General features: G+C 37.1%; 1 protein-coding gene across 2 annotated transcripts; it reads right to left on the reverse strand.

Annotated features, from left to right (window-relative positions):
- Nucleotides 1-2129: 2129 nt before the first annotated feature.
- FGF5 (fibroblast growth factor 5) lies at nucleotides 2130-27641 on the reverse strand. Of its 2 annotated transcripts, XM_004703221.2 has the most exons (3): nucleotides 27281-27641; nucleotides 18197-18300; nucleotides 2130-3135 (listed from the first exon to the last, which is right to left on the reverse strand). In XM_004703221.2, exons 1-3 carry the CDS (start codon nucleotides 27639-27641, stop codon nucleotides 2788-2790), a joined length of 813 nt encoding a protein of 270 aa, XP_004703278.1. In that variant the 3' UTR covers nucleotides 2130-2787. The 2 variants fall into 2 exon arrangements, with proteins under 2 accessions (XP_004703278.1, XP_045140225.1); XM_045284290.1 differs by lacking the exon at nucleotides 18197-18300 and having other exon boundaries at nucleotides 3058-3135.

Consider the following 27641-nt stretch of genomic DNA (forward strand, 5'->3'; position numbering starts at 1 on the left):
AGCTATTACTTTTCAGCTTAATGTAAATGATCAGCAGCATGTAGCCTAATAAAATACAAGTGTTCATTTTACTGTGTTATTAATCAGCATTAGTACTATTTTTTCTTTGCCCATTTAGCAACATATGTTTACTATACTCCTATTTGGCAACTTAAATTTTTTATGTGGTGCTAAGCACTTGATACATAATAGGTGATTCTAACAGCTGGAAAGAATAAGCTAGGTGTATTTTTTAACATTACAATGTATTTATAATGTGACATGCCCCTCGTGAGGACCACATAAGACCGGGAGGCATATCATTCTTTTGGACACAGGGTCGCTAGGACTTGGAACTGACTTGGCACCGAATAAAAACACCACGCCCACTGTGTTGGGTGAAAATTGAGCATATCTTCATTTTGCAAAATCTCACTCTTTAAGTTAATTAAAACTTTAATAGAATTTCATTTTATATTTTTTAAATCATACATTAAATGCAAATTTGTTTTAGTCTTAGGGGAGGGTGGGGGCGAGAAAGGGAGAATTGATCACAAGGATCAGCCCAGACCCCCCTCCTAAAGGGATGAATAACAGAAAAGTGGGTGAGGGGCAACGAAGGACGATGTAAGATATGGAAAAAATAATCTGTAACTTATCAAGGGCCCGTGAGGGAGGACGGGTGGGGTAGGGAGGGGAAAAATGGGGAGCTGATAGCAGGGACTTAAGTGGGAAGAAAATGTGCTTGACACAGTGGATTAATGTATGGATTGTGATAAGAGATATAAGAGCCCCCAATAAAAGTTTTTTAATGAATACAAAATAAAATACCACACGCTCATGATGGTTTAATTAATAAATGGATATATATATAGTTTGTTCCAATTAAAGCAATCGGTCTAAGTTGTAGTAAGTTCATTTGGGGTAAGTTTCGGCCTTCCATTTTTGCACCTAAATTAAGCCATACTTTGTTATCAGATATGAACCAATCACAAGGATCTACATGTGACCTCCTCCCTGGGGGACAGACAACAGAAAAGTGGGTGAAGGGAGACGTCAGACAGGACAAGATATGACAAAATAATAATAAATTATAAATCATGAGGGAGGGGGGAAAATAAGCTGATATTAAGGGCTCAAGTAGATAGCAAATGTTTTGAGAATAATAATGGCAACAAATGTACAAATGTGCTTGACACAATGGATAGATGGATGGATTGTGATAAGAATTATATGAGCCCCCCATAAAATGATTTAAAAATATAGATATGGATTTTATATATTATCACTGTTCTTTGAAATAAAGAATATGCTTAAATATAAGCCACAAATATCTGTAAATTCATGAGTTCTTACTATGAGAAACATATCTTCTAAACACTGTACCTTTTTTATTGCCACATTTCTGAATATATTTCAGAGAATTCCTTAAAATGATTACTTGAGAAAATAAATTATATGAATTTACTTTTGTTTTCTGTGAATTATTACCCAGTATCCAGTATTTATATTGTGAATTGTTATATGCTATCTTCAGCTTACTAAATTCCCAAATTGTTGCTTGGGCAGCTTTTTATTAATACATCAGAAAGCTTCCTTATAAAAGGACAGATCTATTCGCCGAAATGGTTTCCTTTAGGACTGGATGTTGAAAAGAGATTTAACTGAGTCATAAGAATATTTTTGACAATGGGACTTAACTTAGATAACTGTTAAAGGATTCATCTCCTTTGCTTCTCCGTGTTTTTTTCTTTTTTTTACCCCTCTAAGTAGAGTGCTCCCTGTGGATCTATACAGTGAGAATTGCAAAGGGTCATAGAAGAGGTATTTTTAAGCACTCAAGTTTCATAGTGTGTGCTTTATGGGTAGAATAAAATGTATCCCCCAGCTGTTCAAGAACGAGGGCGGGAGGGCAGATAAAAGGAGAAGTGAAAGCCAGGCAGAATTAGGTCTCAATGACACGCTGCAAACTTCGTATACTTGTACTTCTAATCCTTTCCCTTACCTCCAACTTTCCATTCTATCACAGCAGCCCTTACATGTTCTCCTCACTTCCAAGCTATTATAGCGTTGCCACCAAGGAAGTAGGATTCCACAAATGGAGTGAATTACACACAGAAGGGGGGGAAAAATCCACACTGAGCCTTTGGTGCTGGGGAAGTGAGTTTAACCATGGTAAGACATATAACTAAATGTACAGTATCTGAGGTATGGTTGAAAAATTTAAAAGTGCAGTGAATTTTTTTAAAATGCAAAAGAAATCCACATGTTACAAATGGGCTACAAACACATTTATGATTCATTCAACTGCATTAAAACTGATTGCCTATGCCATATTGATTAAAATAATAACCAGTAAGAAAATATGTTCAATATGGAGGTACTTTTCTTAAAAAACAAAACTCAAGAGTTAATAAAATACTTTTATCTGCTTCAAAATATTCTTTGGAAACCAAAAGTAAAAATGTATCACGTACATCCTTTCAAGTTGATCTGTAAAAATCAGAAAAAATACATAGTCCATGCTATTTAATATTCTGAAAATACAGAGCTCTAAGTACCCCATAAGCATAAAACAAAAAATGCTTTACATCTCACTGAACTGACAGTGTCACCTCATAAAGGTGCAAAGAATTCCAGCCTAGTTCCAATTTGAAAACATTTGCTTCAGTCAAATTGAAACGAATAACCTGACTTCCCTACAGGTGTGGTACAGCTGGTACTCAGTCCCAGATTGTTTCTTCTGAGTTCGGAAGACGCTCATCAAGATGCCTGCAGGGAAAGATTCTCACGAGGCCAAAATGAGTATTAGCCAAAGCGAAACTTGAGCCTGTATTTCACTGTGTTCGGGCTTTTCCTGGGTGCAGAAAGGGGAACCTTTGGCTTGACAGGGTTAGGGGTTTTTTTCTTTTCAGGAACGGTAACTGTGAAGGAAAGTTCTGGCTGCTCCGACTGCTTGAATCTTGGCAAAAAATGGGTAGAAATGTGCTGGGGTTTGACCCGTGGGCTGCAGCCTCGTTTAGCTTTCCCTCTTTTATTCAGAGCCACGTACCACTCACGCCCAGTCTTTTCAGTTCTGTGTATTGCTGAAGCATAGGTATTGTAGCTGTTTTCTTGAAATCTCTCCCTGAACTTGCAGTCATCTGTAAATTTAGCCTAGGAGGGAAAAAGAGAAAATTCAAGTAGTGGTCATGTCTTCAACCTGCAATAAAATACGACTTCTTGAATGGGAAAGAAAATCCAACAGTGTCATTGAACTCGGCCCTCCCATTCCATTTCCTTTCATAAAGGCATGCTGCTTTTAAACTATTTATCCTCCCTTCAGTCCTACTGCATGCATGCTTGTAACACTTATTTCCTCTTACTATGTATCTCGTTGTTATTAATTGCTGTCGAGTCAGCTCTGACTCATTGTGATTTTATGTACAACAGAGTGCAAAGTTGCCTGATGTTCGGCCATTCTCATAACGTTTGGTATGTTAGAGCCCAAGGTTGCTGTGATTGTATCAACTCGAGTCCTTAAGGGTTTCCATCCTTTTCACGGATCTTCTTTATGAAACATTCTAGTAATTGATCTTACCTGATGACTTGTCAAGATGAGGTCTTTCTATCCTTACTTCTTTGGAGCATTTTGGCTGCACTTAGTGACCCAAAAATAATATATAAAAATTATAGTCAAAATGCTTAATATGTTTATATGCTATTATTGTTTAAAATTATTTGTAGGTTTTCTTAATGTTATTTTTTCCCTCCTAAAACCCCAGGAAATAAATAGGAATCTGTTGCTAAACAATAACCACTTAGTAAGACATGAATTTATGTTTTACTTTTCTTTATTCTTGTACTCATTGTTATTCCTTTTTTCTCTAAGCTCCCCTATCAGAACCTTAAAAAACTATTAATCTAGGCACTGTATCTATAGATTTGCCTATGGTGGATTTCATATAAAGAAAATCATACCAACAAACTCCAACAACAATAACAAAACAAAGAAAAGCTTCAATACAAAAGAAAGAAGAAAATAATAACAACTAGAACAAATTGAGAATGGCTTAAAAGGGAAAAAAAATGATAAGATGTTAAGTTTTATTCTAATTATATCTGCCTTAATTAACTTTCTGATGCACTCTCTCTGTGTTCAAAGCTTTTCATGTCCCTGGTCAATGATCTGAGGTAATTCAATGGAGGCTTAATCCTTGTGGGTCTCTGCAAATGGATTTTGGATTTTCACTGTCTCGCTTAGCCTTCTTGTAAACATATGGCCTTAATGATATTGCATGTGAAAAATTATTTAAGAAAAATGACATGTGTACATATACATGCACAGAATATCTGCCCTTGAAATGTCTACAGAACAATTGGGAAAGCAGACAAGTCTACAGCCACCATGGTGTTGCTTAATAAATGAAACTCTGACCATGATATTCAGAGGTGATAATGACAGCATCAAAGAAGGGCACCTATGAGGGTGGCAAGGGAGGGAAGTCTTCCTACGAAATGTGACACTTGAGCTGAGTCTTCAAGTATGACTAGATACTAGGTAAGCAGATGACAGGAAAACTGATTCTTCAGGAGCAGGAAAGGGTTGTTGAAAGGTCAGCATGACACTTCGGAATAACTATAACAAGTTCAATGTGATTCCACCTGGGATGTGTGGGAGAAGAAATGAGAGAAGTGCTGACCAAGTGGGCCAGGATCCACTCTGAAAGGACCCAGAGTTCATAATACTGTGGAACGTGAAGAGCTCTGATACCATTAGACAGACATGATATCAAATGCTAATTCTAAAATTGAGATCTCCTCCACAATCCCTAAATCCACAGGAAAATTGTGAAATCAAATGTTTTTCCTAGGGAAAAAATTTGTAATTCATCAAACTCAAGTCCATAACCTCTAAAGAATTAAGAATTCCTGTCCCAGACCAAACAACTAAGTTTCATCGTTCTAGGGAACATAAATTTCATATAATTGAGGATATAAAAATACCAAAAAGCTTATTCCAAATAAACCAAAATAAAGCTATACGTTCTGAGTTTTGCCCTATTAATATGATCCTCCCAGCTGCAATGCCTTATATGATATAAGTCTAGAATTCACATGCCTGTGACTGCGTAGGCTAGGATTAAAATCTGACCTTACTGGAGAGTATGAATCAGGCCACACTTACTGCTTATTATCTTGGTTACTGTTAATTATCATGAATGTAAGGAATGATATGCTCTAGCTAAGAGGAGAAAAGCTGCTTCTGAAGTGACCTGAGGGAAAAGCCTGGCTGATTAAGATTAGTAGAAGGCCAATGTCTACTGGCAACATCCTGACAGAGGACCTAGGTCATATGTGCATGAATAAGATTCAGTCCAGGTGTGGAGTATGGATGATATAGTTGGGTGATGAGTTATATGTTAATTTGATTGGACTATTGATATTCAATGTAACCATAATCAGACAACCATTCCCCGCATGGGTCTGGTAAGAAAGTGGGGGAAGACAGTGATAGAATTTACTTCGAGTAATTGTGCATAGGATTCTCGGCAGTGCCACCCTGTTGTGTATAAAATGAGCCCTCTGAGAAGCAGGGGCTATGATCTCATCCCTGGCAAGAGCTAGGAGTGCAGTGTGTCCTCTGGACCCAGCATCTTCTTTATCCCTGCCTAACCTTTGGATTTTGGACAGTACTGTACCCACTACCAAGTGAGACATTTCCTTAAATTTTCCTGAGTTTCTATGGGACACTGCAGAAATTCCTAGAATCCAGAAAGGAGAGGGAATACACTCACAGGAGTAATTGGGGATGGGGAGGCAAGTGGAACAAACTAGCATCTTGAAAGAATTGGACATTTGGGACTTCTTCAATCTAATTCCTTGTCATTGATTTGGTATCAATTCTTACAAAAGAAATTATTACCACACTTTCTATATCAGACAAAGAAGTTCTGTACTGTAGTAAAATATCCTTTGTTTCCATCTTATAATGTTGCTAGCTTTTCTCTGCCATATAGATCATGAATCTGCATTCTGAAAGTCTGCAGCACAACTACACAGAAAATGTTGGTAGTTCCAGCAAAGTACTGAATACAGCTAGTATCTGAACATTCCCAACAGGTCTTCTTTGTGTACAATAACTCATCCATTACACTACATTCGAGTGTAATTTAATCAATACAGTTATTTGTTTGAGGGTTAGGAATCTATTAATTGTATTGGACAAATCTGCACAAGACCGTTTAAAAGTGTTGAAGAGTAAGGATGTCACTTTGAAGACTAAGGTGTGCCTGATTCAAACCAGGATCTTTTCAATAATCTTATGTCCTCAAAAGTTTGACAATGAATAAGGAAGATCACAGAAGAATCAATACATCAGAATCATGATATTGGCAAAGAATATTGTAAGTACTGTGAATTGCCAGGAGAATAAACAAATCTGTCTTAGAAGAATTCTCCTTAGAATCAAGGAGGCAACACTTTGCCTCACAAACTTTAGATATGCTCTCAGGAGAGACCATCCCTGGAAAACGATGTCATGTTTGGTAAAGTAGAGAATTAGCAAAAAAGAGGGAGCATTTCAACAAGATGGGTTGACACAGTGACTGGAACAATGGGTTAAAACATCATAACAATTTTGGAATGGTGCAGTGTTTTGTTCTATTGCACATGGGGTCACTATGAGTTGGCATAGGCTCCATGAAGCTAACAACCACAGCATATGTCTCCTGGCGATTCTCTGGATTTAAGCTCTAGTCAATTGGAAGCAGTCTGCTATAAAGGAAGCAATTTTAAAAGAAGTATATCCTCTACAGAACTCCTTCAATCCAGTTTTATAACCTGCTAGCCTATTGTCTAAGCCAAGGGTGCTATGTTCATATCACTTACAGAATCACATATTGATTGTTCCTATAGATCTTTTAAAATATACTTTTATAAGTAAAAGTTTTTTCTACAAATGGTTAGTACATAAATAATTGCTCTCCGATATAATTTGCTGTGCCACAGTTCTGTTGCATAATAATAATAATAGTAAACCAAACTCACTGCCATCGAGTCAATTCTGGCTCATAGCAACCCTATAGGGCAGAATAGAACTACTGGACTCTTTACTGGGGTAGAAAGCCTCATCTTTCTCTCCCAGAGCAGCTGGTGGTTGTGAACTGCTGACCTTGTGGTTAGCAACCCACTAGGGCACTCAAATATTAAGAAGGTCTTCTAAAAGGTGGTGGTAGTTATATAATCTTTTGTCAATTTGAGGATTAAGAGTGTAGAGGTGGAGTCTAGCCTGTCAATCAGATCATAGCCAATAAAGCCTCTATGTGGGCAGGACCTTCTCCTGAGAATTCTGAGAAATCCAGGATTTTCCTCCTTGGAGGTGGGAGACTCTGCTCACACCCTGGGAGACTTAGCAGCTGACAAGATACATGGACCCACCTTGATGCAGAGACCCCTGCCAGCACTGAGATGTTTCCAATGCAGAGACCCCTGCCAACGCTGAGATGTTTCCAATGACACTGGATCCAAAGACTTTCTACCCACTGGCCTGTGATCTTCTACATTCAGCATCATTGCATGTGTTTCATGAGTCTGAAGAGGACTTTATAGGTTGGTATTGGACATATGTGCTAATAACGGACTTATGGACCTATTCTGGACTGGGCTGGGATGTTTTCTCAGTGTTCAATTGCTCTGGTATATAAATCTCTTTCTTATACACATACGTGTGTCAATGGATTTGTTTCTCTAGTCTACCCAGACTAACACAAGGTTATGGAAAAAATGGAAATAATAATGGAATTTTCTTAGAAGCATCCCACAAACATATTATATATATTATAATATAATATATATTATATTATAATATATATATTATTTTCACTGAAATAAAAATAAATGTTGGTGACCCCAAGGTATAATATACAATATATTATTTGAAATGTTCAAATTCCTTAAAAATTAAGGGAAAAAATCCGGTCAGGGTAAATATTCCACTATTCTATTTAATGAAGCTATCTACACCTTTCTAAACCATTCCAAGTTGCAACTTGAAGACCTTCTTAAGGGTAAATGTGACATAACCCTTGACAGAAACTCAGTGACCCCCAAGCACTTCTCCTCCCAACTTAGGTAACTACTAGTAGACTTTAGTCTCAATACATTTACGTATTCTAGATCTTTGTAGGTTTCTCTTTTCTTTTTTTCCTGATTAAAAGCAAACTCACTGACATTAAGTCATCTCAACTCATAGCAAACCTATGACAGTAGAAGTGCGCCTGTGAAATGCCAAGACTATAACTAGATAAGGCCTCATCTTTCCCCACCAGAGCAGCTGGTGGTGTCAAACTGCTGAACTTGTGGTTAACAACCCAGTGTATAACCCCACTACACCACCAGGCGCTCACACACACATCACACCATACAATACTGTATCACCAGATATCAATCTCAGCCTAAGGTCACATCCTTGCCTTTCCACTAAAATTTTTCACCTTTAAAATGCCCTCTCTCTCATGTTGAATGTGCTAAACTTCTCTCTCTGCTTTTTTCTTTTTCAGGAAATGAATGCTCAGCCTCTAGATTTGCAAGCGCCACCTAATGGTGTATCGATTAGAGATAGAGTTGTAAAGACCTGCACTTTACTTGCAGCCCCTTAGCCATTCCAAATCCCACATAAAAACAAGGAATAAAGTCTATCAGATTTTTTGGCTTTGTTAATTGACTTCTAATTTAATGTTTTGTCTGTCTGAAAAATTCTTCCAGCTATGATGGAGCAAAGCCATTGGAAATAAATATTTCAGTGATTATTTTTTTCCATCCGGAGTTCTAGTTTCTTCTTGAAGAGTCCACCTGTCTTTGTTAAGACAAGGTGTGGATCTTAAGCAGCACATTTACTCCCCTAATAGCTATAGGTATTAAAGTATATACATTTACCATGACCCAATTTTGAAGCATGCCCATCAATTTTATTTTTATTTTATTTTTTAAATCTCTGAATTATAAGAAATCCTTATAATTATATTTAATAACATGAAATGCATGTATTTTAAATAATGCAACTTCATTATTTCCCTAAGAGCCCTACTGTTGTAGCGATTACACGTTGGGCTGCAATCTGCATGGTCATCAGTTCGAAGCCCCCAGCAGCTCCCTAGGAGAAAGACTGGCTTTCTACTCCCATAAACAGTTCCAGTGTCAGAAACCCAGAGGGAGCTGCTATGTGTCAGTATTGACTCTATGGCAGTGAGTTTGCTTTGGGTTTTTAAGGAATTATTTCCCTAGGAAAAATGAAATTGATATAAAGAGTTATCTACAGTGGGGAGATAAATCAAATTTCCAACCAACAATTGAATTTGAAACCCTCATCATTCCCCTGCCCTATCAACCCCAACACCACCACAGAAACAATCATTAGAATGTTTAAGAAGAATCTTTATATTTTAATTTCATTAATTCACCAAATGTTTATTGACTGCTTCTCACTTCCCAGAAGCCATTTTTACAATGGGAAAAATATGGACTGATTTGACACAGGTGCTTTACTGACTTTAATTATCCAACATTTTCTTGATGATTGCTCCTTGATCTTAAAGGTATAAAAAAATTCTTTCAAGCCATGAGAGCAAAACTAAAATAAAATGTTCAAATCAATTGATTTCTATCCATTTTACAAACTCAATAGATTTAAAAATAAACCTTACACAGATTTTGCCATTTCACTGGAATTTTCATCGTTTTCAGGATAGGAGAGATACAGGTATAAAAGGAAACAAGAACTTGTTAATTAGAAGAGTACTGGTCTACTTTCCCCATCTTATCACACATTGAAAGCAGACATTGAATGGTTTAAGGAAAGATCAAAGAAAGTAAGACCTCAGTTACTGGAATCATCCAGAACAAATGATTGCTTAATTGGAATCTGAAGATCAACTAAATCAATAGAAAATTATTTCTGTAATTATAATGTTAAAAATTATCTAAAACCTGTTAGCATATTTTTGTTAATTAGTAAATATTTTCCCATGATTATTGAAGATCTTGGAGTGAATAAGTTTGCAGTAGACACACACAAACAGAGACCCACATTAAAAGACCAGTTCTCATTGAGTACATCCAGGTGTAAAAATGGGTATCCAGTATATGTAAGAAGAGTAGAAGATAGAAGGGAAATAGGAATGACATCACTATAAACTTTAGAAATTGTGGGATACATAATAAATTTTAATTGTTTATTTTACATTATTTCCCATGATTTGCCTCTTTTCCTCTTATAAAGTAAAATAATAGTAGTAACTGCATCTAAATAATAAAAAAGCAACTATAAATGGGATTGTGCTCTAAGAAAAGTTCCCTTGCTATATACATCCCTACCTCTGATTCTCTTATTTCTTTTTAGTGCTAGTTGATTCCCACCGACTATCATGAATGGGGCTGCCTGGGATAGATGCCCTAAGCCTAAGGCTGATTTGTGTGGTTTATGTGTGTTTCCTATAATGAAAACACTCAGCTTTAATGGTGAGTCAAAGCTAAAATTCAGTCCCTGATTCAGTTATTACCGTGCAATATACCCTGGGCAGTGCTACCTTTTACTTTTTACCCTATTACCTCCAACGAACAGTGGTAGTTCAGTGGTTGAGCTCTCCCCTTCACTGTGGGAGATTAAGGTTTGATTACAGGCAATGCACCTCACATACAGCCACCAGTCATCATTCAGTGGAGGCTTCCATGTTACTGTGAAGCTGAACAGATTTCAGCATAGTTCCTAAGATTTAGAAAGACCTGGTGATCTACTTTGGAGAAATCAACCAATAAAAAGCCTGTGGATCACAATGGCTCTATCCACAACCATAGGGATGACACAGGACCAGGCAGCATGTTGCTTCACTATGTATGGGGTCACCGTGAGTCAGAAACTGACTTGATGGAAGCTAACAACAGCCTGGGCTAACAGTAGCCATACTATGTTATCTGAACAATACAGCCACATTCCCTGCTGCTTGGCATTGAATATTTGTTCATTCTATACCTGCATTTCTCCTACCGTAGTAACCAACCAAGGCAATATACAGTTGTTTTTGTTTTTAATCATAAGTCATCCTGAGTTAATATAGTGATGAATACCAGTTGGTATTTATTTGCAGGTCACTGTCCTTCCTCCCCAATTCAAAGATCACCTTAAAATGACTTAGGAACCAGTTCACAATGTAGACCCAATGCCCTATTTCCAGAGAGTAAGTTTCCATTGAGAACCTGAAATAGTATCTTTAGCCAGAATTCCATATGATTTTGATGCAAGAAAGGTGAAGAGAAACACCATTTAAGATCAAAGTTTTCTCTCTGTTGCTCTTAAAACTCTAGACAGTCAAGCGACCGTGAGCTTCTGTGCTCCAGGTGTTGTGCCTATTGTTTCATTCTCACAAGAAGTCTGTGAATACTTTTAGGGCACTGTTAGGGGATGAAGTAGGCAGTGATGATTGTCTAGTAGAATCTTTGCCTTACATTAGATACTTTCAGTCAGTGGACCTCATGCACAGTCACCACCCATGTATCTGTGATGGTGTCCCCTTTTGCTATCATGCAAATAGATATAGATTTCAGCACAACTACAAGACTCAGATGGACCAGAGAGGAAGCTGACCTGCTTCTGAAAGTCAACCAGTGAAAATCTGTGGATGACATGGGTCCAATACAAAAATGACTATGGGGGAAATTGCTAGAGTGGGCCCTGTTTAAACTCCATGTTGCATGGGTCACCATGAATCAAAGTCCAAGTGGATGACAGCTAACATATGTCTGACTGTTAAAAAACCAAAATCATCTACCTTTATCACGTGCCAAGGCAATGCTATGACTTAAATCTCAAATGTTCTGACTCCTAGACTAAAACTCTTCGCATTATATCTTATAAACCCAGACTATCCTCCTAGGATATTTTTTAACAGTCTTGCCTCCCTGGAGGTTTCTCTGTGTTAAAAGATTTAAGAAGAAGAAAAAATGCCACTCCCTAAGCCATCAGAAAGATAATATACCATCTTTGTCTTTAAATGAAGATGGATCTCTGAAGCTACAAGGCAGTTCATCACCCCAAGATGTCCTCAGTGAAATAGATTCTCTTGTCGAGATCTACAGATGAAAGGGAAGAGATAGTTTTTACTGACAATATGCAGCTCTGAATCCTTTATTTTGTGGAGACCGGGTGGGTTACTAGATAGTCAATTTTGCTATATAAATTAGGCACCCTTACAGGGCAAAGGAAGCTTCTATTTAAATATTTTTATGTAGCTCATCGACTTGACTAGCAGAGTCAAGTGCTTAATAGGTTATTTTTTCATGATGATAATAACTATTGCTCAAGTCTCCATTTCTTCTTTCAGTAAACATGCCCAGGTTTAGTGGCTGCCCACTCTTGCTCACTCTGCCCCCAGCTCAGGAAGTCCAGTCCAGACTCTTAACTCATGCAAGCCAGCTGGCACCCTAGGAAATCAGGCACGGAGGACGTTCTAGTCCTTCCTCGGGGCTGATCAAGCACACATTCCATGCCTGTTTCATAAACTCTGCAATTAGCTTTCTTTCCAAACATGATCCCCTAAAACCTTGAGAAACAAAAATAAGTCTACCACATGCTTCTTGCTGGATCTTTAAAATAAATTAAAATGTTTTCCTACAAATGGCAATAAGCTTTCTTGAAAAGCATTTTAAGTCTTGAAGGACCTGTGGTAACCACCTTTTCCAGTGTTTACACCATTATTAGAGAAAAACAAAATGCCATGTAGAGTTCCAAAATAATTGTGAAATTACAATTTTAGGAAATTCCTGCCTGCTTAAGAATTTCAGTCTGAAAATTTTGCTTTCAAAGTTCACGAACCAGAAAAAGGAAACTCCAGGAGATGAGAGAAAATTGAGTACGTTTTTTAATTTATTTTAAATAAGTACCAAATAGTCTCCGGACACTACTCTGTTTTACATGTATTATCTCACTTAAAACTGTCAACTATCCCTATTGATTGTAATTTTCATTTTCTTCCTTTTATAATTGATAAATCCCCAAAATAGAGAATTTAAGCAAGATGGTACAACTAGCCAGTCTTGGATCTAACTGTACTCCTTCTACCACATACACGCAACACACACACACACACACACACACACACACCACACCACAGTTGTCCTTCAGTTGAGTCACCTTGAATTCATGGTCACCCAATTATGTCAGTGGAGAACTGTACTTCATATAATTTTAGGGGGATAATTTTTCAGAAGTAGATTGCCAGATCTTTCTTCCAACTGGGAGGACTTGAACTTCCAACCTTCTGATTAGCAACTGAGCTCATTAATCATCTGTACCACTCATGGATCCCCTTAGCTACCATACCTCGATTCACCCCACATGAATCAAGAAAGGTTTTCCATAGGGCTTTCAGTCGAAAGCTGCTTGTTCGGTTTAAAAGAGGAGGAAGAGGGAACAGCTGCTGACAGGCAGACAGGAGTGCTCAGCTCCAGGAAGAGGTCTGAGAAAATAAAGGACAGAATGTTGACCCTATCTGCCTTTATAACTGTCTGGGAAGCAATCACTTATTCCTACTCTGAATGATTCCTGTGCACCTTCAACCTTTGAAAAATGCTAAAAAATCTATTTTTGTTTCAGTACGGGTTTACAGCCTAGAAAACCCTGTATAGGTTCAGTATGAGTTGGAATCAGCTCACTGGTAGTGGTTTGGTTTGGTTTTGTGGTGGTTTTAATAAAGAGCATTGGTGGCATATTGGTCAACGTTGGACTGCCAATCACCAGATGGTCCGCAGGAGAATAGCTAGGCTTTCTGTGCCCGTGAAGAGTTAGGGTCTCAAAACCATCAAGCAGCAGGTCTACCCTGACCGGTAGGGTTGCTATGAGTCGAAATCAACTTAGGATTTGGTTTTTGTTGTTGTTTTGTTTGTTTTGTGGTGACGCTGCCACATAAGCAAAGTCAGGAAGATGCTCCATGAAAGTTGAGACTTCGTAAAGATTTACAAAGCTTCAAACCCAAAACCAAACTCACTGCTATCAAGCCAAAGCTGACTCATAACTAGCTACTCCTTGTGGGTTTCTGAGACTATAACCATTTACAGGAGTAGAAAGCCCAGTCTTTCTCCAGCAGAGCTGCACGTGATTTTGAACTGTGGGCCATGGAGGTCACAAACGACATCACCAGAGTCCGTTTCACAAAGCCTCAGAAATCCTTAAAAAGGTCTCCAGGAGTCAAATCTACTCTATGGCAGTGCTTTGGATGAGTCTAAGTTTTAATGTCCATGTAAAAGTTTTAAGGGGCTTGAATAAGTTGCAGGGCACAAGACACAGGTAGATGGATGGAAATAAAATAAAACTACTCTGAATTAACAATCGTAGTACAAAAATAAAATGGACATAAACCTTGGTTTAATCTAACCATTCTGCACTGGTATTTCAGCCAGCCATATTTGGAAGCACCGACTCTGGGGTCATTTACCAGGTGGTCTTCTATGAGCAATGAATGTTTCTTTTCTCTTTTGAAAGTTCTCTGTACAACTTATCATCACACTGAATAAGGAACATTTATAAAGCTCTGTGATCCACTTGTGGGAAGCACACCCCTTCCTTACTAGACTTTTAAGATCAAGTACAGCTAAACAGAAGTAGATGACCAAAATGTGCTCTAAAAGAGAGAGAAAGAGACAGCAAGAAGCAGCGGCTAGAAAGGAAATGTCCGGGGAAATTGCAACTTGAACTACAAATCCAAAATTTCCTACTTACTTAACTCTTCGAGATCTACAAATTTAACAAGGTTACACCATCCTGTCCATTTTTAATGTAATATAAAACTGTTCTTAAAAAAAATGTTACTTTCCAAAATAGAATTGATAAAAGCAATGTAATTCCTTCCAAACAAAATCGAATGCCATCTTCCACTCTAACTTTTACCTACCAATCTTTATAGCTTTTAAAAAGAAATAGTGGGAAATGTTTAAAAGACTGTAGCTGTCGATGCCAACTTTAAAATCTACAATTATCTATGAATAGTTGGCAACTATTTTTCCCAGAATTGTATGAATAATCCACACATTTAGCACATATAGTTTTAAAATACAATCCTAAAAGTAACTTTTAAATATCTCTGCACAATTATTCATGTAAAATAACTCATGTAAAGAAAAACCTCAAAATAGAACTTCTGACTCTTAAAGTGTATTTTCACTTATTTGTTGACAACATACTTTTATATAAATCAAATAATATTTAAAGTTACAAGAGGTGGAAAAAAATTCAGTGGAAAAAAATTCAATGGAATTAACTAGAAATTAGAAACAAAGAATCTGGGCATAAAATTGATACTTGTTAGAATTGATAATAATTTTAAATTCAACATCCTTAAAAAGAAATCACCACGTTGTAATTTAATTGTTTCCATCTAGGGATAAAGTGCTAGTAAAAACTCATATAAGAGTCAGCTGGCTTGGTCAATTGTTTTTTAAAGTATCCACATAATTGTAGGGCTTAATTTTTTTTTGTAGGGCTTAATTTTTTATCTACAATTCAGCTCAAAGTCATCAGAATGACTTTTATATCAAAGAGCTCTGGTGAGTGACAAGAGCAAGACTTGCTTTGTACCGTTCCAAAGTCATCCCATGAAATAACTTTAGACTGCCAAGATGAGAAAGAATAACAGATGTTGTTTTTGCATTATCTGCATTATTTCAAGCAGCCATCCTAAGACATTTGGGTCAGATTTCTATAAATTTGTTACTTGCAGTTGACAGAGGAATCACGTATCCTAACCTCTTGGTTTGACCTTTCTAATTGGCATCCATTTGTAATTCTTCCATTTCTATGGCAATTATTCTTAAGCTGGTCCAAGTATAGTCTATTTTTTGCACATACAATAAGCCCAAATCAGAACACAGGGAAAAAAAACAAAGATGATGAGATTTAACCAGTCAATAAACTGATCAGAGAAAGCTTCTTTATATGTATTCTGTATTTTTATGATGTTTAGGTTTTGAAAGTTCTTTAATTTTTTGAATTTTTAAAATAAAATGAGAACAAGTTTTTTTGTGTTCTTTTATCAGGTACTTTTAATCATTGGTTTCTATTCTATTGGTAGTTTGGGGTGTTTTTTTTTAATGAAATGTTGGTTTTAATGTCATGTACTACTTTTTCTATACCAATGAAGAACTTTACCCCTTAAAATAAATAAATGGAAAAACATCAAAAAACAATTATTTTATAAGAACTGTCTTATAACTTTCTTGAGTTTAATACTCAGCCCAGAAAAACAAATAAGTAAATCTTTTTACAATTCTGCGAATTTAGAGAGTTTAATAGTGATTTCTCACAAATTTTAGTAAACTGAAATGTTGTGAAATTATTGACTTAGAATATATTCAATTATATGAATATCTGTAATAGATATTAGGCACTTAAGAATGTGCAAAATACTGTTCGGGGTACTTTACATGTATTATATCATTTAATCCTCAAATAACTTGTAGAAATAGTTCAAATTCTATTATCCCCTCCAAGTGGTATCTACAAATCACCTTCAAGATGATTTTAAAACACTAGATAGCAAAAAATCTTACACATTAAACCAAATGAAATTCTCATTAATTTTTAAAGATTTCTAAAGTAAATTTCTATTGCTTAATTTCAGTTGATTGCACTCTTATTTAAAATACCCCAAATACTTTGAAAGGAGCTGTGTTGGCACTTGGCTACTTACCAAAAGATGGGCAAAAGTTTAAAAGCACCAGCAGCTCCTGGAGAGAGAGTACGGGGAGGGGGAGGGGGGGGAGGGGTGTTGTGGAGGGAAAGTCTGCTTCCATAGAGATTTGCAGCCCCAGAAGCCCTGTGGTGTCATTCAGCACTGCCCCGCAGGCTTTAAATGAGCCACAGTCAACTTGACAACAGCGTTTTGTTTTGTTTCAATATGCTTTGGAAATTGGGGAAAAAATAATATTTCTCCAATACACTTAGTAAAAAAATAAAGGGAACAAAGATTAAAGGTCTAATTTTATAGGATATTTGTAAAAAATAATAATTTAAGGTGACAAAACCTGGGTACTAGCAAAATATTGTGAGACTCTTTGGGGTATAGTACATAAACACAAGCTCAAGTAAACCTGTATATATTTTGATTAACTTGAAAAATGTATAACTGATCAAAAGGATATCTTAAGCTGCAAAATTTGTAATCTCCATAATTTAAATAAGCAATTTTAAAGCTATTTTCTTGTATTGAAGGTGAGTGTTTACAAAGCAAATTAGGTATCCACTGAACAAATTTTATACATGTTGTTCCATGCCACTGGCCCTGTCTTTTCCCAATGTGTCAACATTCTCATTTGTATTTTCACTCTTTCTCAATCTTTTCTCAGTCTTTATCTTAGGTAGATGTTGACCGCTTGGTCATAGAAAATATAGAATTAATTATTTTTAATGTAATCAAAAATAGCATGCGAATCCCTCAGATCAAGTTCAATTTATTTTTAGAAAGTTAGAGCCTTCTCTCATTATTAGTTATTTTCTTCCATGCTTATATATGAAAATGGTGTATTATTGAGATCTGATATTTGACTTCGTGAATACTTTTTAAGAATTAAATAATGACTTTTTTAAAACAACAAATTAAAATTCAGACCCACTGCGTCAAGTCCATTCCCACTCACAGCAACCTGAGAGGACAGAGTAGAATCGGCCCTGAGGGTTCCCACGGGTGGGACCCTTCACAGAAGCAGATTGCCACATCTTTGCCCCAGACTCAGTGGGTTCTATGTGCTGACTTTGTGGTTAGCAACTGGGCACTTTAATCATTGTGTCACCGTGGCCCTGTGTTAAGCACATACTCGCACTCGCACGTATAATAAGGTCAAATCGCCATTAAAGTGTAAACTTTAAAGTCGTGTAGTATATTTTATAGACAATATTTTCTCATTATTTGCACCACTTTTAATAAATACTGACACTCACTTTCAAAATAGATCTTCCCTTGAATTTTTTGTGTGTGCATGGATTCTAAAGTATTTCTGTGTAAATAAAGTATTTAAAGGAATTTTATAAAATCAAATACATATATAATGGTAAATATACATATATGATATTTTTTAATGTTGGTTTTCTGGGGGAAATTGTCCTATCTACCAACTTTGGAAGATCACTTTATGCTGTTTTTAAAATGTAAAATCTCCATAACATCATTAACAAATATAAAGTGGTTCTACTTACACTTGCATGGAGTTTTCCTTTTTTTGACATCGCTAAAAATTTGTTGCTGAAAACTCCTCGTATTCCTACAATCCCCTGAGACACAGCAAATATTTCCAAAATACCTAGGATGACAGAAATCCCAAAATAAAACACAGATTCTTCTTACGTAAGATTTTTATGAAGACTTAAATTTTTACATAGACCCTGTCCATTCTTTATCACTATGATTGAAAAACAATAAAAACCCTAACATGTCCCACACTAGATTTCCATGACATTCATGGTTAAAAAAAAAAATAGGCTAGCATTTCACTGTATATTTAAAATTATTAGTTTCGAGGTTAAATTTTTTGTTCTTCTTCATCAACGTTTTTTTTTTTTTTGTACAAATCAACCAATTTTGTTTAAAAATATTGGACATTGTAGTCTTCTTGAGTTCTGTAGAAATTTGACAGATAATCTCTACACTTGTTTTGCTTTTGAATAATCATCTATTGTTTTTCCTTTGTATGTAGTGCATTATTCTCATAGTAATGCCTAAAATGTCTGTATTCAATTTTAGAATAAACAATTGAAAGTCTTGAAAATAGCACACAGTTGCATTTTTAAAATCCCTTTCCTCAAATCACTATTACAAAAAATATAAATAAATGTGTGCCATACTTAATGGATTAGTGAATAGTTGATTTACAGACTGCATTAAAAGATATTGAAGGATACTAAATAATTAGGGATTATTGGCTTACTAAAGTATTTAATGGATTATGGTTTGAGATAACTTGCATTTTGAATGACTTTCCTGGAAAAAAATTAATGAAGTATTTCATGTTATCATTTATATTTTATTTGTCACAGTTAGCATTGTCCAGTTAAATGCCTCTGTGTTCTTTAGATTATCTCTGAAATTCTACATCCACTGAGTCAAGAACCTCACACAAGAGTACATAGTGTTTTAAGAAGATGGAACTAAATGTGCTTGACACGATGGATGGATGGATGGATTGTGATAAAAGTTGTACGAGCCCCCAATAAAATGATTTAAAAGAAGAAGAAGATGGAACTCAAAGTCTACATTTCATTGGAGCCCTTGCCTATTAATCATAAATGCATATATAATGTTATATGAATATGAGATAGCATAAAAGCTTTGTTAACTGCAAACATAAAATTGGGATGGGAGCATGTAGAACCCGTATTATAGTTTATCACAGAGCAAAAAGTAATCCATCTTAGAAAGAAGTGAAGGAAGAACAAAAACAGGCAGGCAGGCAAACGACAGGGAGTCAGGAAGAACATCTCAGCAGTTTGATATACTATACCAAGCATACATTTTATAATTAGGGTACCACAATAGAATTCTACTGAATGGAGACAATTATAAGATATTTTTGAAATATCAACCTTACCCTGCAGTATTGGGAATACTTTAAATTTTTTCAACTTACTGGACAAAAGGAGCATAATACATACACATGTATTGTACATATAATATGTATAAATGATATGGAATACTTATGCTGTAAAATGTGAGCTAATGCCTATAATTTTAAGAATACTGATGATTATTGAAGTAATTTTTTTTTAATCAAGAAGTTCCTGGGATGAGGGAATAGCTGAATAACTTGGGGGTTTTTTTCTTATAAACAATCTAAGCGTGGAATGACTAAAACATATTTCAAGGAAACTGCATCTACCAATTTTTTAAAATGTGTACCGTTAAAAAAAAAGCCTAAACTAAAAACTGTTGTTTAAAAAGGAAGAACTTTAAGAAGAAACTACCAAAGCAGCCAGTGTCCCATGAACTCTTCCCTTTGAGTTGTGTCCAAAATGCTATTTACTATAGGTTCTGATTTACGAAATATTATTTGAATGTGATGCATACTAAAACATGTCGGAAGCATTATAATTTTTTTTCAAACAGTAACAAAGCTCACCAAATCCTGGGCACAGTTAAACACTCTACACAGTTGTGTCATGCCAGTGTTTTACTGAAGCATGGGTGGAGCATCCCTTCCAAAGTTGCATTTCTCAGCACTATAGTGATACTAAGGGCAGCATGAGGGGTTGGAGATATTTAGAAGGTAAGGGATATGACTGGGAAGAATCTGCATACATGTGCGTTAAAAAAAAAAACAGAAAGGAAAACAAGAGAGAGTGAGCATGCGTGAAATGATTGATAGAAAAGAGCCGATGTGAGTTGGTAGAAAAGAATCCGTGCTTATAGGTCTACCCAATTTATTCACAGTTCTAAATTGTTAGAAGTTTTATATTTCATTCTCAGAATAATTATCTGATATTGTAAGTGCAAATCTATTGTTATGTTAGTGACAAACTACATTGTAATATCAAAGGTGAAATTCTCCTTATATATTTATATGTGATCGCAGGCTAACATTTGGAACATAAAAGGGCTCCATAGATATTTGTCTAATGTAGATACTACCTATTTGGCAACATGAAACTACAATGCTACTATATTCTATCTTTAAGAAAATCTATGTTGACTCATTTAACTTGTACATTCATATCCTGTTCTTAGTTACATAGAATTTGCATTGTAATAAGTGTCGAGTATTGGCAAAGATTAAATAATATATATGAAAGTGTCACTATTGTTAGATACATCAAGGCTTCTTTTCAAGTAAGTTTTGATATAAAAAGTATGTATTACCTTAGAGTTAGAGGACTTTATAATTTTAAGAAAATTATATTACCTGAGAATTGAATATATATTTGTATATAAAGGTATATAGGGTTATATATGTATATATATACCTTTACATTTCTTAATCTGTTTGATATTCTGGAGAATGCAGAAAAGAGAAGAGCAATGCGATGAGATCAAAGAATTAGTTTGATGTAATATTTAGAACATCATTAAGAACATAATTTTCAATGTAATTTCAGCAGCCAATTCAAAATGTCTTATTTGGTTTAGACTATTTAAGCAGATTCTATAAGCTCCACAACTTAGTTCCTTGTTCGCATCCAAGAAGTCAGAGACCTATTGATTTCAGGAGAAAAAGTTCTACATATCTTAAAGTTGCATGCAGTAAACCACACATAAATTCCCGGAAAACCTTTCTCTAAAGTATCTTTTTTTTAGTTCAGTAATTTTCCAACTTCTATCATTAGGGGATAAGAGCCTCAACAATAGACTCAAATATATCAGGGATCACAAAGAATGCTCAGGGCCCAACAATGTTATGTGTAAGGTAGTCCTGTCAGACCCCACTATATAATCACTAACAAACATTAGGAGTCAATATTAATACATTTGATAGAATTTATGGTTCACCTTACGAATGCCAATGTGGTATTTAAAAAGTTGTGGAAGGCAAACTGTCTCATAAATCATAACTATTTCATGAACATTTGCTACACTGAATTGTTTCCTGTGAGCCTTTACACACACACACACACACACACACACCTCTTTCATTTTTCAGGACACTACTTTAAAATGTGTTCGGATACAAATCTGACTACTCTCCTTGCTGTTTGGAGTTAGGGGCAATACGCATTCCTTCCTTCTGTAGTGCTAACATCAATGTATTTACTATTTTTCATTGTTTATTCACATTAAGGGGCTCAAAAGAAATAGAAATTAAGGAGGTCTTGTAAAATAAGAATGTCATGGTGTCTCTTGGATCATAAGTACACTGTTTAATCCATACTTACTCTGAAGTAAGTTTATTTCAATAAGAGCACACTTTTTTTCCCCTTAAACATTCTCCAGATACTTTTATGACAAAAGGACACTACTAATGGTGGTTGATACAATTATATAAATTCCTTTCTTTTCGCCTATTTTTTAATTAATAAGATATAAAAAGGAATACATTTTAATACACTCAAAGGTTTTAAATAGCCTATCTAAAAGTCTCTAAAAATTATCTTAAATTCATGTTCCTCTACTTGCATCCATAATGCAACAGGTATCTTGCATCAAGACACCACATATGTGTCTTTAAATACAATAAACAATCTCTTTGATCAATTTTTATCAAAATTATTTTCCCACCTGAGTCTTTTTTTAGTTCAGCAGACACAGATTATAGTTTCCCTAGGAATAGTGGACAATCTAAAGCAGTGGTTCTCAACCTTCCTAATGCCAAGACCCTTTAATACAGTTCCTCATGTTGTGGTAACAACCCCCCAACCATACAATTATTTTCATTGTTATTTCATAACTGTAATTTTGCTACTGTTATGAATCAGGAAACCCCTGTGAAAGGGTTGTTTGACCCCCAGAGGGGTCGCTGCCTACAGGTTAAGAACCACTGATCTATTTGACAAGAAAATAAAAGCAAATTTGGATTATTTTTAAAATGGGTGTTCTTATAATTCTATGTAGAGTTCTTTATAATTCTATGTACATACTGTATCCACAGAAAATTATGGATAACATTACAAAGAAGGGGAATCCCGGAACACAAAAATGAGCTGAGAGGAACCTGTATGGAAACCTAAAGACAGTGTTTCGAGTAAGACAAGAGGATTCTGAATGAGTTAAAGTCAGGAAAAGTGTGCATCAGGGTTGCATGCTTTCACCATATTGTTCAATCTGTACATTAAGCAAATCAGAGAAACTGGATTATATGAAGAATAGGACCTCAGGATTTGACAAAGGCTTATTAACAACCTATGATATGCATGTGACAATCTTGCTTGTTGAAGCTTGAAACAATAGCTGATGAGAACCAGAGACTATAGCTTTCCATACGGTTTACACCTCAACATGAAGCAAAAATCCTCATAAGCAACATTATGATAAATGAGAAACCTATTGAAATTATCAGGGATCCCTGGTGGTATAGTGGTTGAGCATTGCGCTGCAATCTGCCTAGTTGGCAGTTTGAAACCACCAGCAGCTTCTCGGGACAAACACTGGGCTTTCTACTCCCATAAGTTACAGTCTTGGAAGCCCACAGGTCACCAAGAGTCAGCAATGACTTCCTAGCAGTGAGTTGTTTTGTTTTTGTGGTTTGAAATTGTCAAGGATTTCATCGGATTTGGATCAGCAGTCAAACCCATGGGAGCAGCAGTCAAGAAAGGAACCAGTGTGTTGTACTGGGGAAATCTACAAGACCCTTTGTAACGTGTTAAAAAGCAAAGCTATCACTTTGAAGGGTATGGGGTGCCTAACCAAGTCATAGTATTTTCAATCACCTTATATGCATAGGAAAGTTGCACCATTAATGAATAAGGAAAGCCTACTAATAATGGATAATTTGAATGATGATGTTGGTAAAGAATATTAAATAGACCAGAAAGACAAATAAATGTGTCTTGGGAAAGTGCAGCCAAAACATTCTTTAGCAGTGAGGAGGGCGGGCCTTAATCTCACATACTTGTGATGTGTAATCAAGAGTGACCGAACCATGGTAAAATATCGCACGCTTGGTAAAGTAGAAAGTTGGCAAAAAGAGGAAGGGTCTCACACAGAGATGGATTGATACAATAGTTGTACAATAAGCTCAAATATAACAACAGTTCTGAGGATGGTATAGGACCAGGCAGACTTTTGTTCTGTAAGACAGGGCTACTGTGGGTCAGAAGAATCAAGTCAGTGGCACCTAACATCGCCACCACCAGAAGGAGGAGCAAATCTGCCATAAATATACTGCCAGAATGCTCTTTAGAAGCAAGAATAAGGAAGTTTTTCATATGCTTTGAACATAATATAAGGAGGGCCCCATCCCTGGGAAAAGGCCTCATACTTGGTAAATTAGAACGTCAGGGTAGAAGAGACGGATTGACACAATGATTGCAATACAGACTTACTGTAAGATGGAGTAGGACTGGGCAGTGCTTTTGGTCTGTTGAATATGGGATCCCTATGAGTCAGCCAAAATATATTTGTGGAACTGTCACATATTAAATACACAGTTTGGCTTTTTCAGCCATAGCATTAAACTTTTCCTCCCTAACTTTCAGAATTGCCCAATTCTCTATTTTTTAATAGCCTCAAATAAGACAGAAGTATTGTATTAAAAATAAACTTAAATGCGTATATGTAAAATCAAAATCTTTGTTTCTATGCAATAATAGATCTTTAAAAGTGGCTTTTCCTTATTTTCTCAACCCTCCTAGGCTTACCTCATAATACAGGCTTATATAGAATACACTTAATTCAATTTTCTGTCTGTAAAACGTGGATATATATCTCCATTTATAAGAGAAGCTAGCAATATATTAATTGTATATTTGAAATAAACTAAACATGTTTCAATTGTAAGACTATAATATACTTGAAAATATTTAGTTTTCAGGTTTTTCCATTTTTAATGGTAATTGTGAAACATGCAGGCATGTATCTTTCAATCTGGGAAATATTACAAAGGTTGAGTTTATAAGAACCTGCTAGAATGCAGTTTGTGACAAAGCTTTGAGTCTTTTCTGAATTAATGAGATTGTGAATGCAATCGTAAGTTTTAACTCACAAAGAGTAAAATGAGATGATTTGTCCTCTGTGGGCTACGTGACCCCACCTCTGTCAGTCAGTCTCTCTCTTAAGACTTAGACAAACGTTTCTTCATCCACACTATGCTACAGTCAAGAACCTCCACCTTAATTGTCAGTGTTGTCCTTAAAAAGATAAATGAAAACTGCAATTAGCAGGTAAGTGGTTTTAGTGCACAGTGGCTTAAGCACAAAGACTCATTTACTTTTCTAAACTCCAAAAGAGCTATTTCATTTTTCGTGTTCACTGACCAATGTAACAAAATGCATATGGAATTCTACTGGACTCTCTAGAGTCCAAGGCAGAATATCACTGTGATTTGGGACACCTACATGAAACTCTCCTCTGTAAGAAACAAACAAACCCTAATACCAATGTAACCAAAATGTTAAGCCTGGTAAGGTAGATTACTCAAAACGGGTGCATGCATAAATGAATACAAAAGACATAAGAGAGGCATGCAGAGACTAAAAGCTAAAGGACTGTCATAAACTGGAATAAAGCAAGTTAAAGTAAGTTTGATCTAGGCTTTATTTAAGAAATGCTCCTCACTTTTTATATATTTCAACGTGAATTTTAAAATTAATAGTACCTTGGAATTAACATATACTGGCCAATCTAATTTTTCTTGCTTGCTTGCTTGCTTGCTTGCTTGCTTTCGCTAAATGCACCCTTTGTTACTTTGTTGTAACTTTCTTACAACTTCTCCTCTGACAAGGCCTAAGCGCCAAATGTCTTCCTTTGTTCCATATGAATTCTTTGACAGGAAGAGGGAATTAGCCTTATCTCAGAGATCCCCATACCCCAGACACACTTTTCTAGCCCCTAGATTCCAACCTGGTTTTTGTCCCATGAAATTTGGATTTAACCTTGGGAACTCAGAACCTGCCCCCTGTTAGTTATAGATTCCTGGATAAACTATAAAAAGAAGAGAAAACAGAAGATGTTCAGGTAATAGAAAGGAGGACAGATTGCTGAAGGTGAGCAAGAAGCTCTGGTGTCAGATGGAGGGAATCATTGAGTGGGACAGATGGAAATACTGAAGAAAAGAAAGTCTGAGCTCCCTAGCCCTTCAGATCTCATCAAATTCCTCTTCGCACTGATAGATCCTGCCTTTAGCATCACAGGAGGGGAGTTACTTGAGTTCCTGTGAGAAGCCATGGGGCTCACTGGGATATGTATAGTCCTCTCTGGCTTGCTGCTCCCCACACAACCTGAAAAACTAAAGAGACTAGGAGGAATCAGCTGCTACAACACAGGGAGCTTTGTGAATAAACTTGCACACCTGTGATCGGGCTCTCAAAGTGGCTGTCTGGTTGTGCGCTCCTCTGAGCTCCAGTGAGAAGCCAGTAGTCCTTGGGACCAGAAGTTTGAGCCAGAGCGAGTTTGAGTACTCCAGGGATATATACTAAAGACCTAGCGGAAAGCCTAAGGTAGTTTCTCTCCCAGGTTATCTCAGAAGCCCCCTGGGGTTCTGACTGGTGGAGGGATCAGCAGAGATCGCTCCCCCTCCACCACCACCACCACACACAGTCACAATCCAAACCATCACTCCCTCAGCTACTAGGGGTCTTGTGAGGAACTAGAAGAGCGGTTGTGATGATCTGGCAACGAAAATGAAGTGAAAAGAAAATGAAAACAAAGGGAAAGAACACAATGTAAGGAGAGAGGGAACATTCAAAACTTTTTTTTAAAAAAACATAATTTACACCTGTGCTAACTTGAATCTGCTCTGAGTTTTTTCCCTAAAATAAAGCACGTCCCCTTAATTGCTCATAGGACTACAGTTTAGCCACTTTTCCCAGCAAGCTGCTGCCCCGGATTGAAGATAGGAAAGGTAACCTTTCCTCTGAAATTAAGCATTTGAAATGTCCATCACTTCCCTTCTCTCCTGAGGCGAGCCGGAGTTGTCCAGATCACTGTCCTCCTTCAAGACCTTCTTCCCCAGAACAACACATCCATATTATTACCAGGCCCCACAATATATACACACAGTATATATTTGGATTATGGTAATAGTTGGAGGGAAGGTATTCAGGATTTGGATTGTATACCCATACACACATATATTCTGTAATGAGGACGTACTTTGGTCCCTAGTGAAAAATGCCAGCCTAGTTCAGCAGTTGAAGCCCACCGGCTGCTTCTTGGAAGAAAGAGGCTGCCTGCTCCTGTGAAGATTTACAGTCTCAGAAATCCTAAACAGAAGGTCTGAGTAGGACTCGCCTGGAGGGCAGTGGAGATTGGTTTTCTTTTCGGTTTTGCGGTATTTAGTTCATATGCAAGAGTAAACAGAAGCTGAAGGAGGACAGGGATCCAGATGGTACTTTTCCCTCCAGGCACGGCTTGGGGGGTTCCTCTCTGGGGCCAGGGCAGAGGGAACGGGAGGCGCTGCCTGCGTGCCGCTCTCCGGCTAACCTCCCCGCAAGGAATCACCATTTATGCCCACAATCATAGAATCCTGCCTGCACGCCCACCTAGCTCCGTCTCGGCCCCACACACCTGGCTGTTGAGGGGACCTGCCGGTGACTGAGGTTCCGAAAGAGGCGCCCTATCGCCCAGGAATCACCATCCACCCCCTGGGTCTCCCCACGCCGCCCAGGATGGGTGTTTTCAGGAAAACACGAGCAACTTACTTAACATATTGGCTTCGTGGGTTCCGTTGACTTTGCCATCCGGGTAGATCTGCAGATGGAAACCGATGCCCACTCTGCAGTAGAGGCTGCCGGTCCTGCGCCCAGAGGCGCTCCACTGGAACCCGCTCTGCTCCGAGCCGCCTCCTGGGCAGCCGGGAGCCGCCGCCGCCGGGGACGCGGAGGTGGAGGAGGAGGAAGAAGCGGACGCGGTGCTCCCGCAGCTCGGGCTGGCGTCGGCTCGTCCCGGGCTCCTCTCTGTCGCAGCGGGTCCCGGGTGCCCTCCGGGGGCGAGGCGCGTTTCCCCTTGAGCCCAAGCGCTGAGGATCAGGTGGCTGAGGAAGAGGAGCAAGGACAAGCTCAT

The sequence above is a fragment of the Echinops telfairi genome, unplaced genomic scaffold, assembly GCF_000313985.2.
Source record: "Echinops telfairi isolate 266 unplaced genomic scaffold, ASM31398v2 ScPeMD7_7468;HRSCAF=8506_0, whole genome shotgun sequence".
Classification (NCBI taxonomy): Eukaryota; Metazoa; Chordata; class Mammalia; order Afrosoricida; family Tenrecidae; genus Echinops; species Echinops telfairi.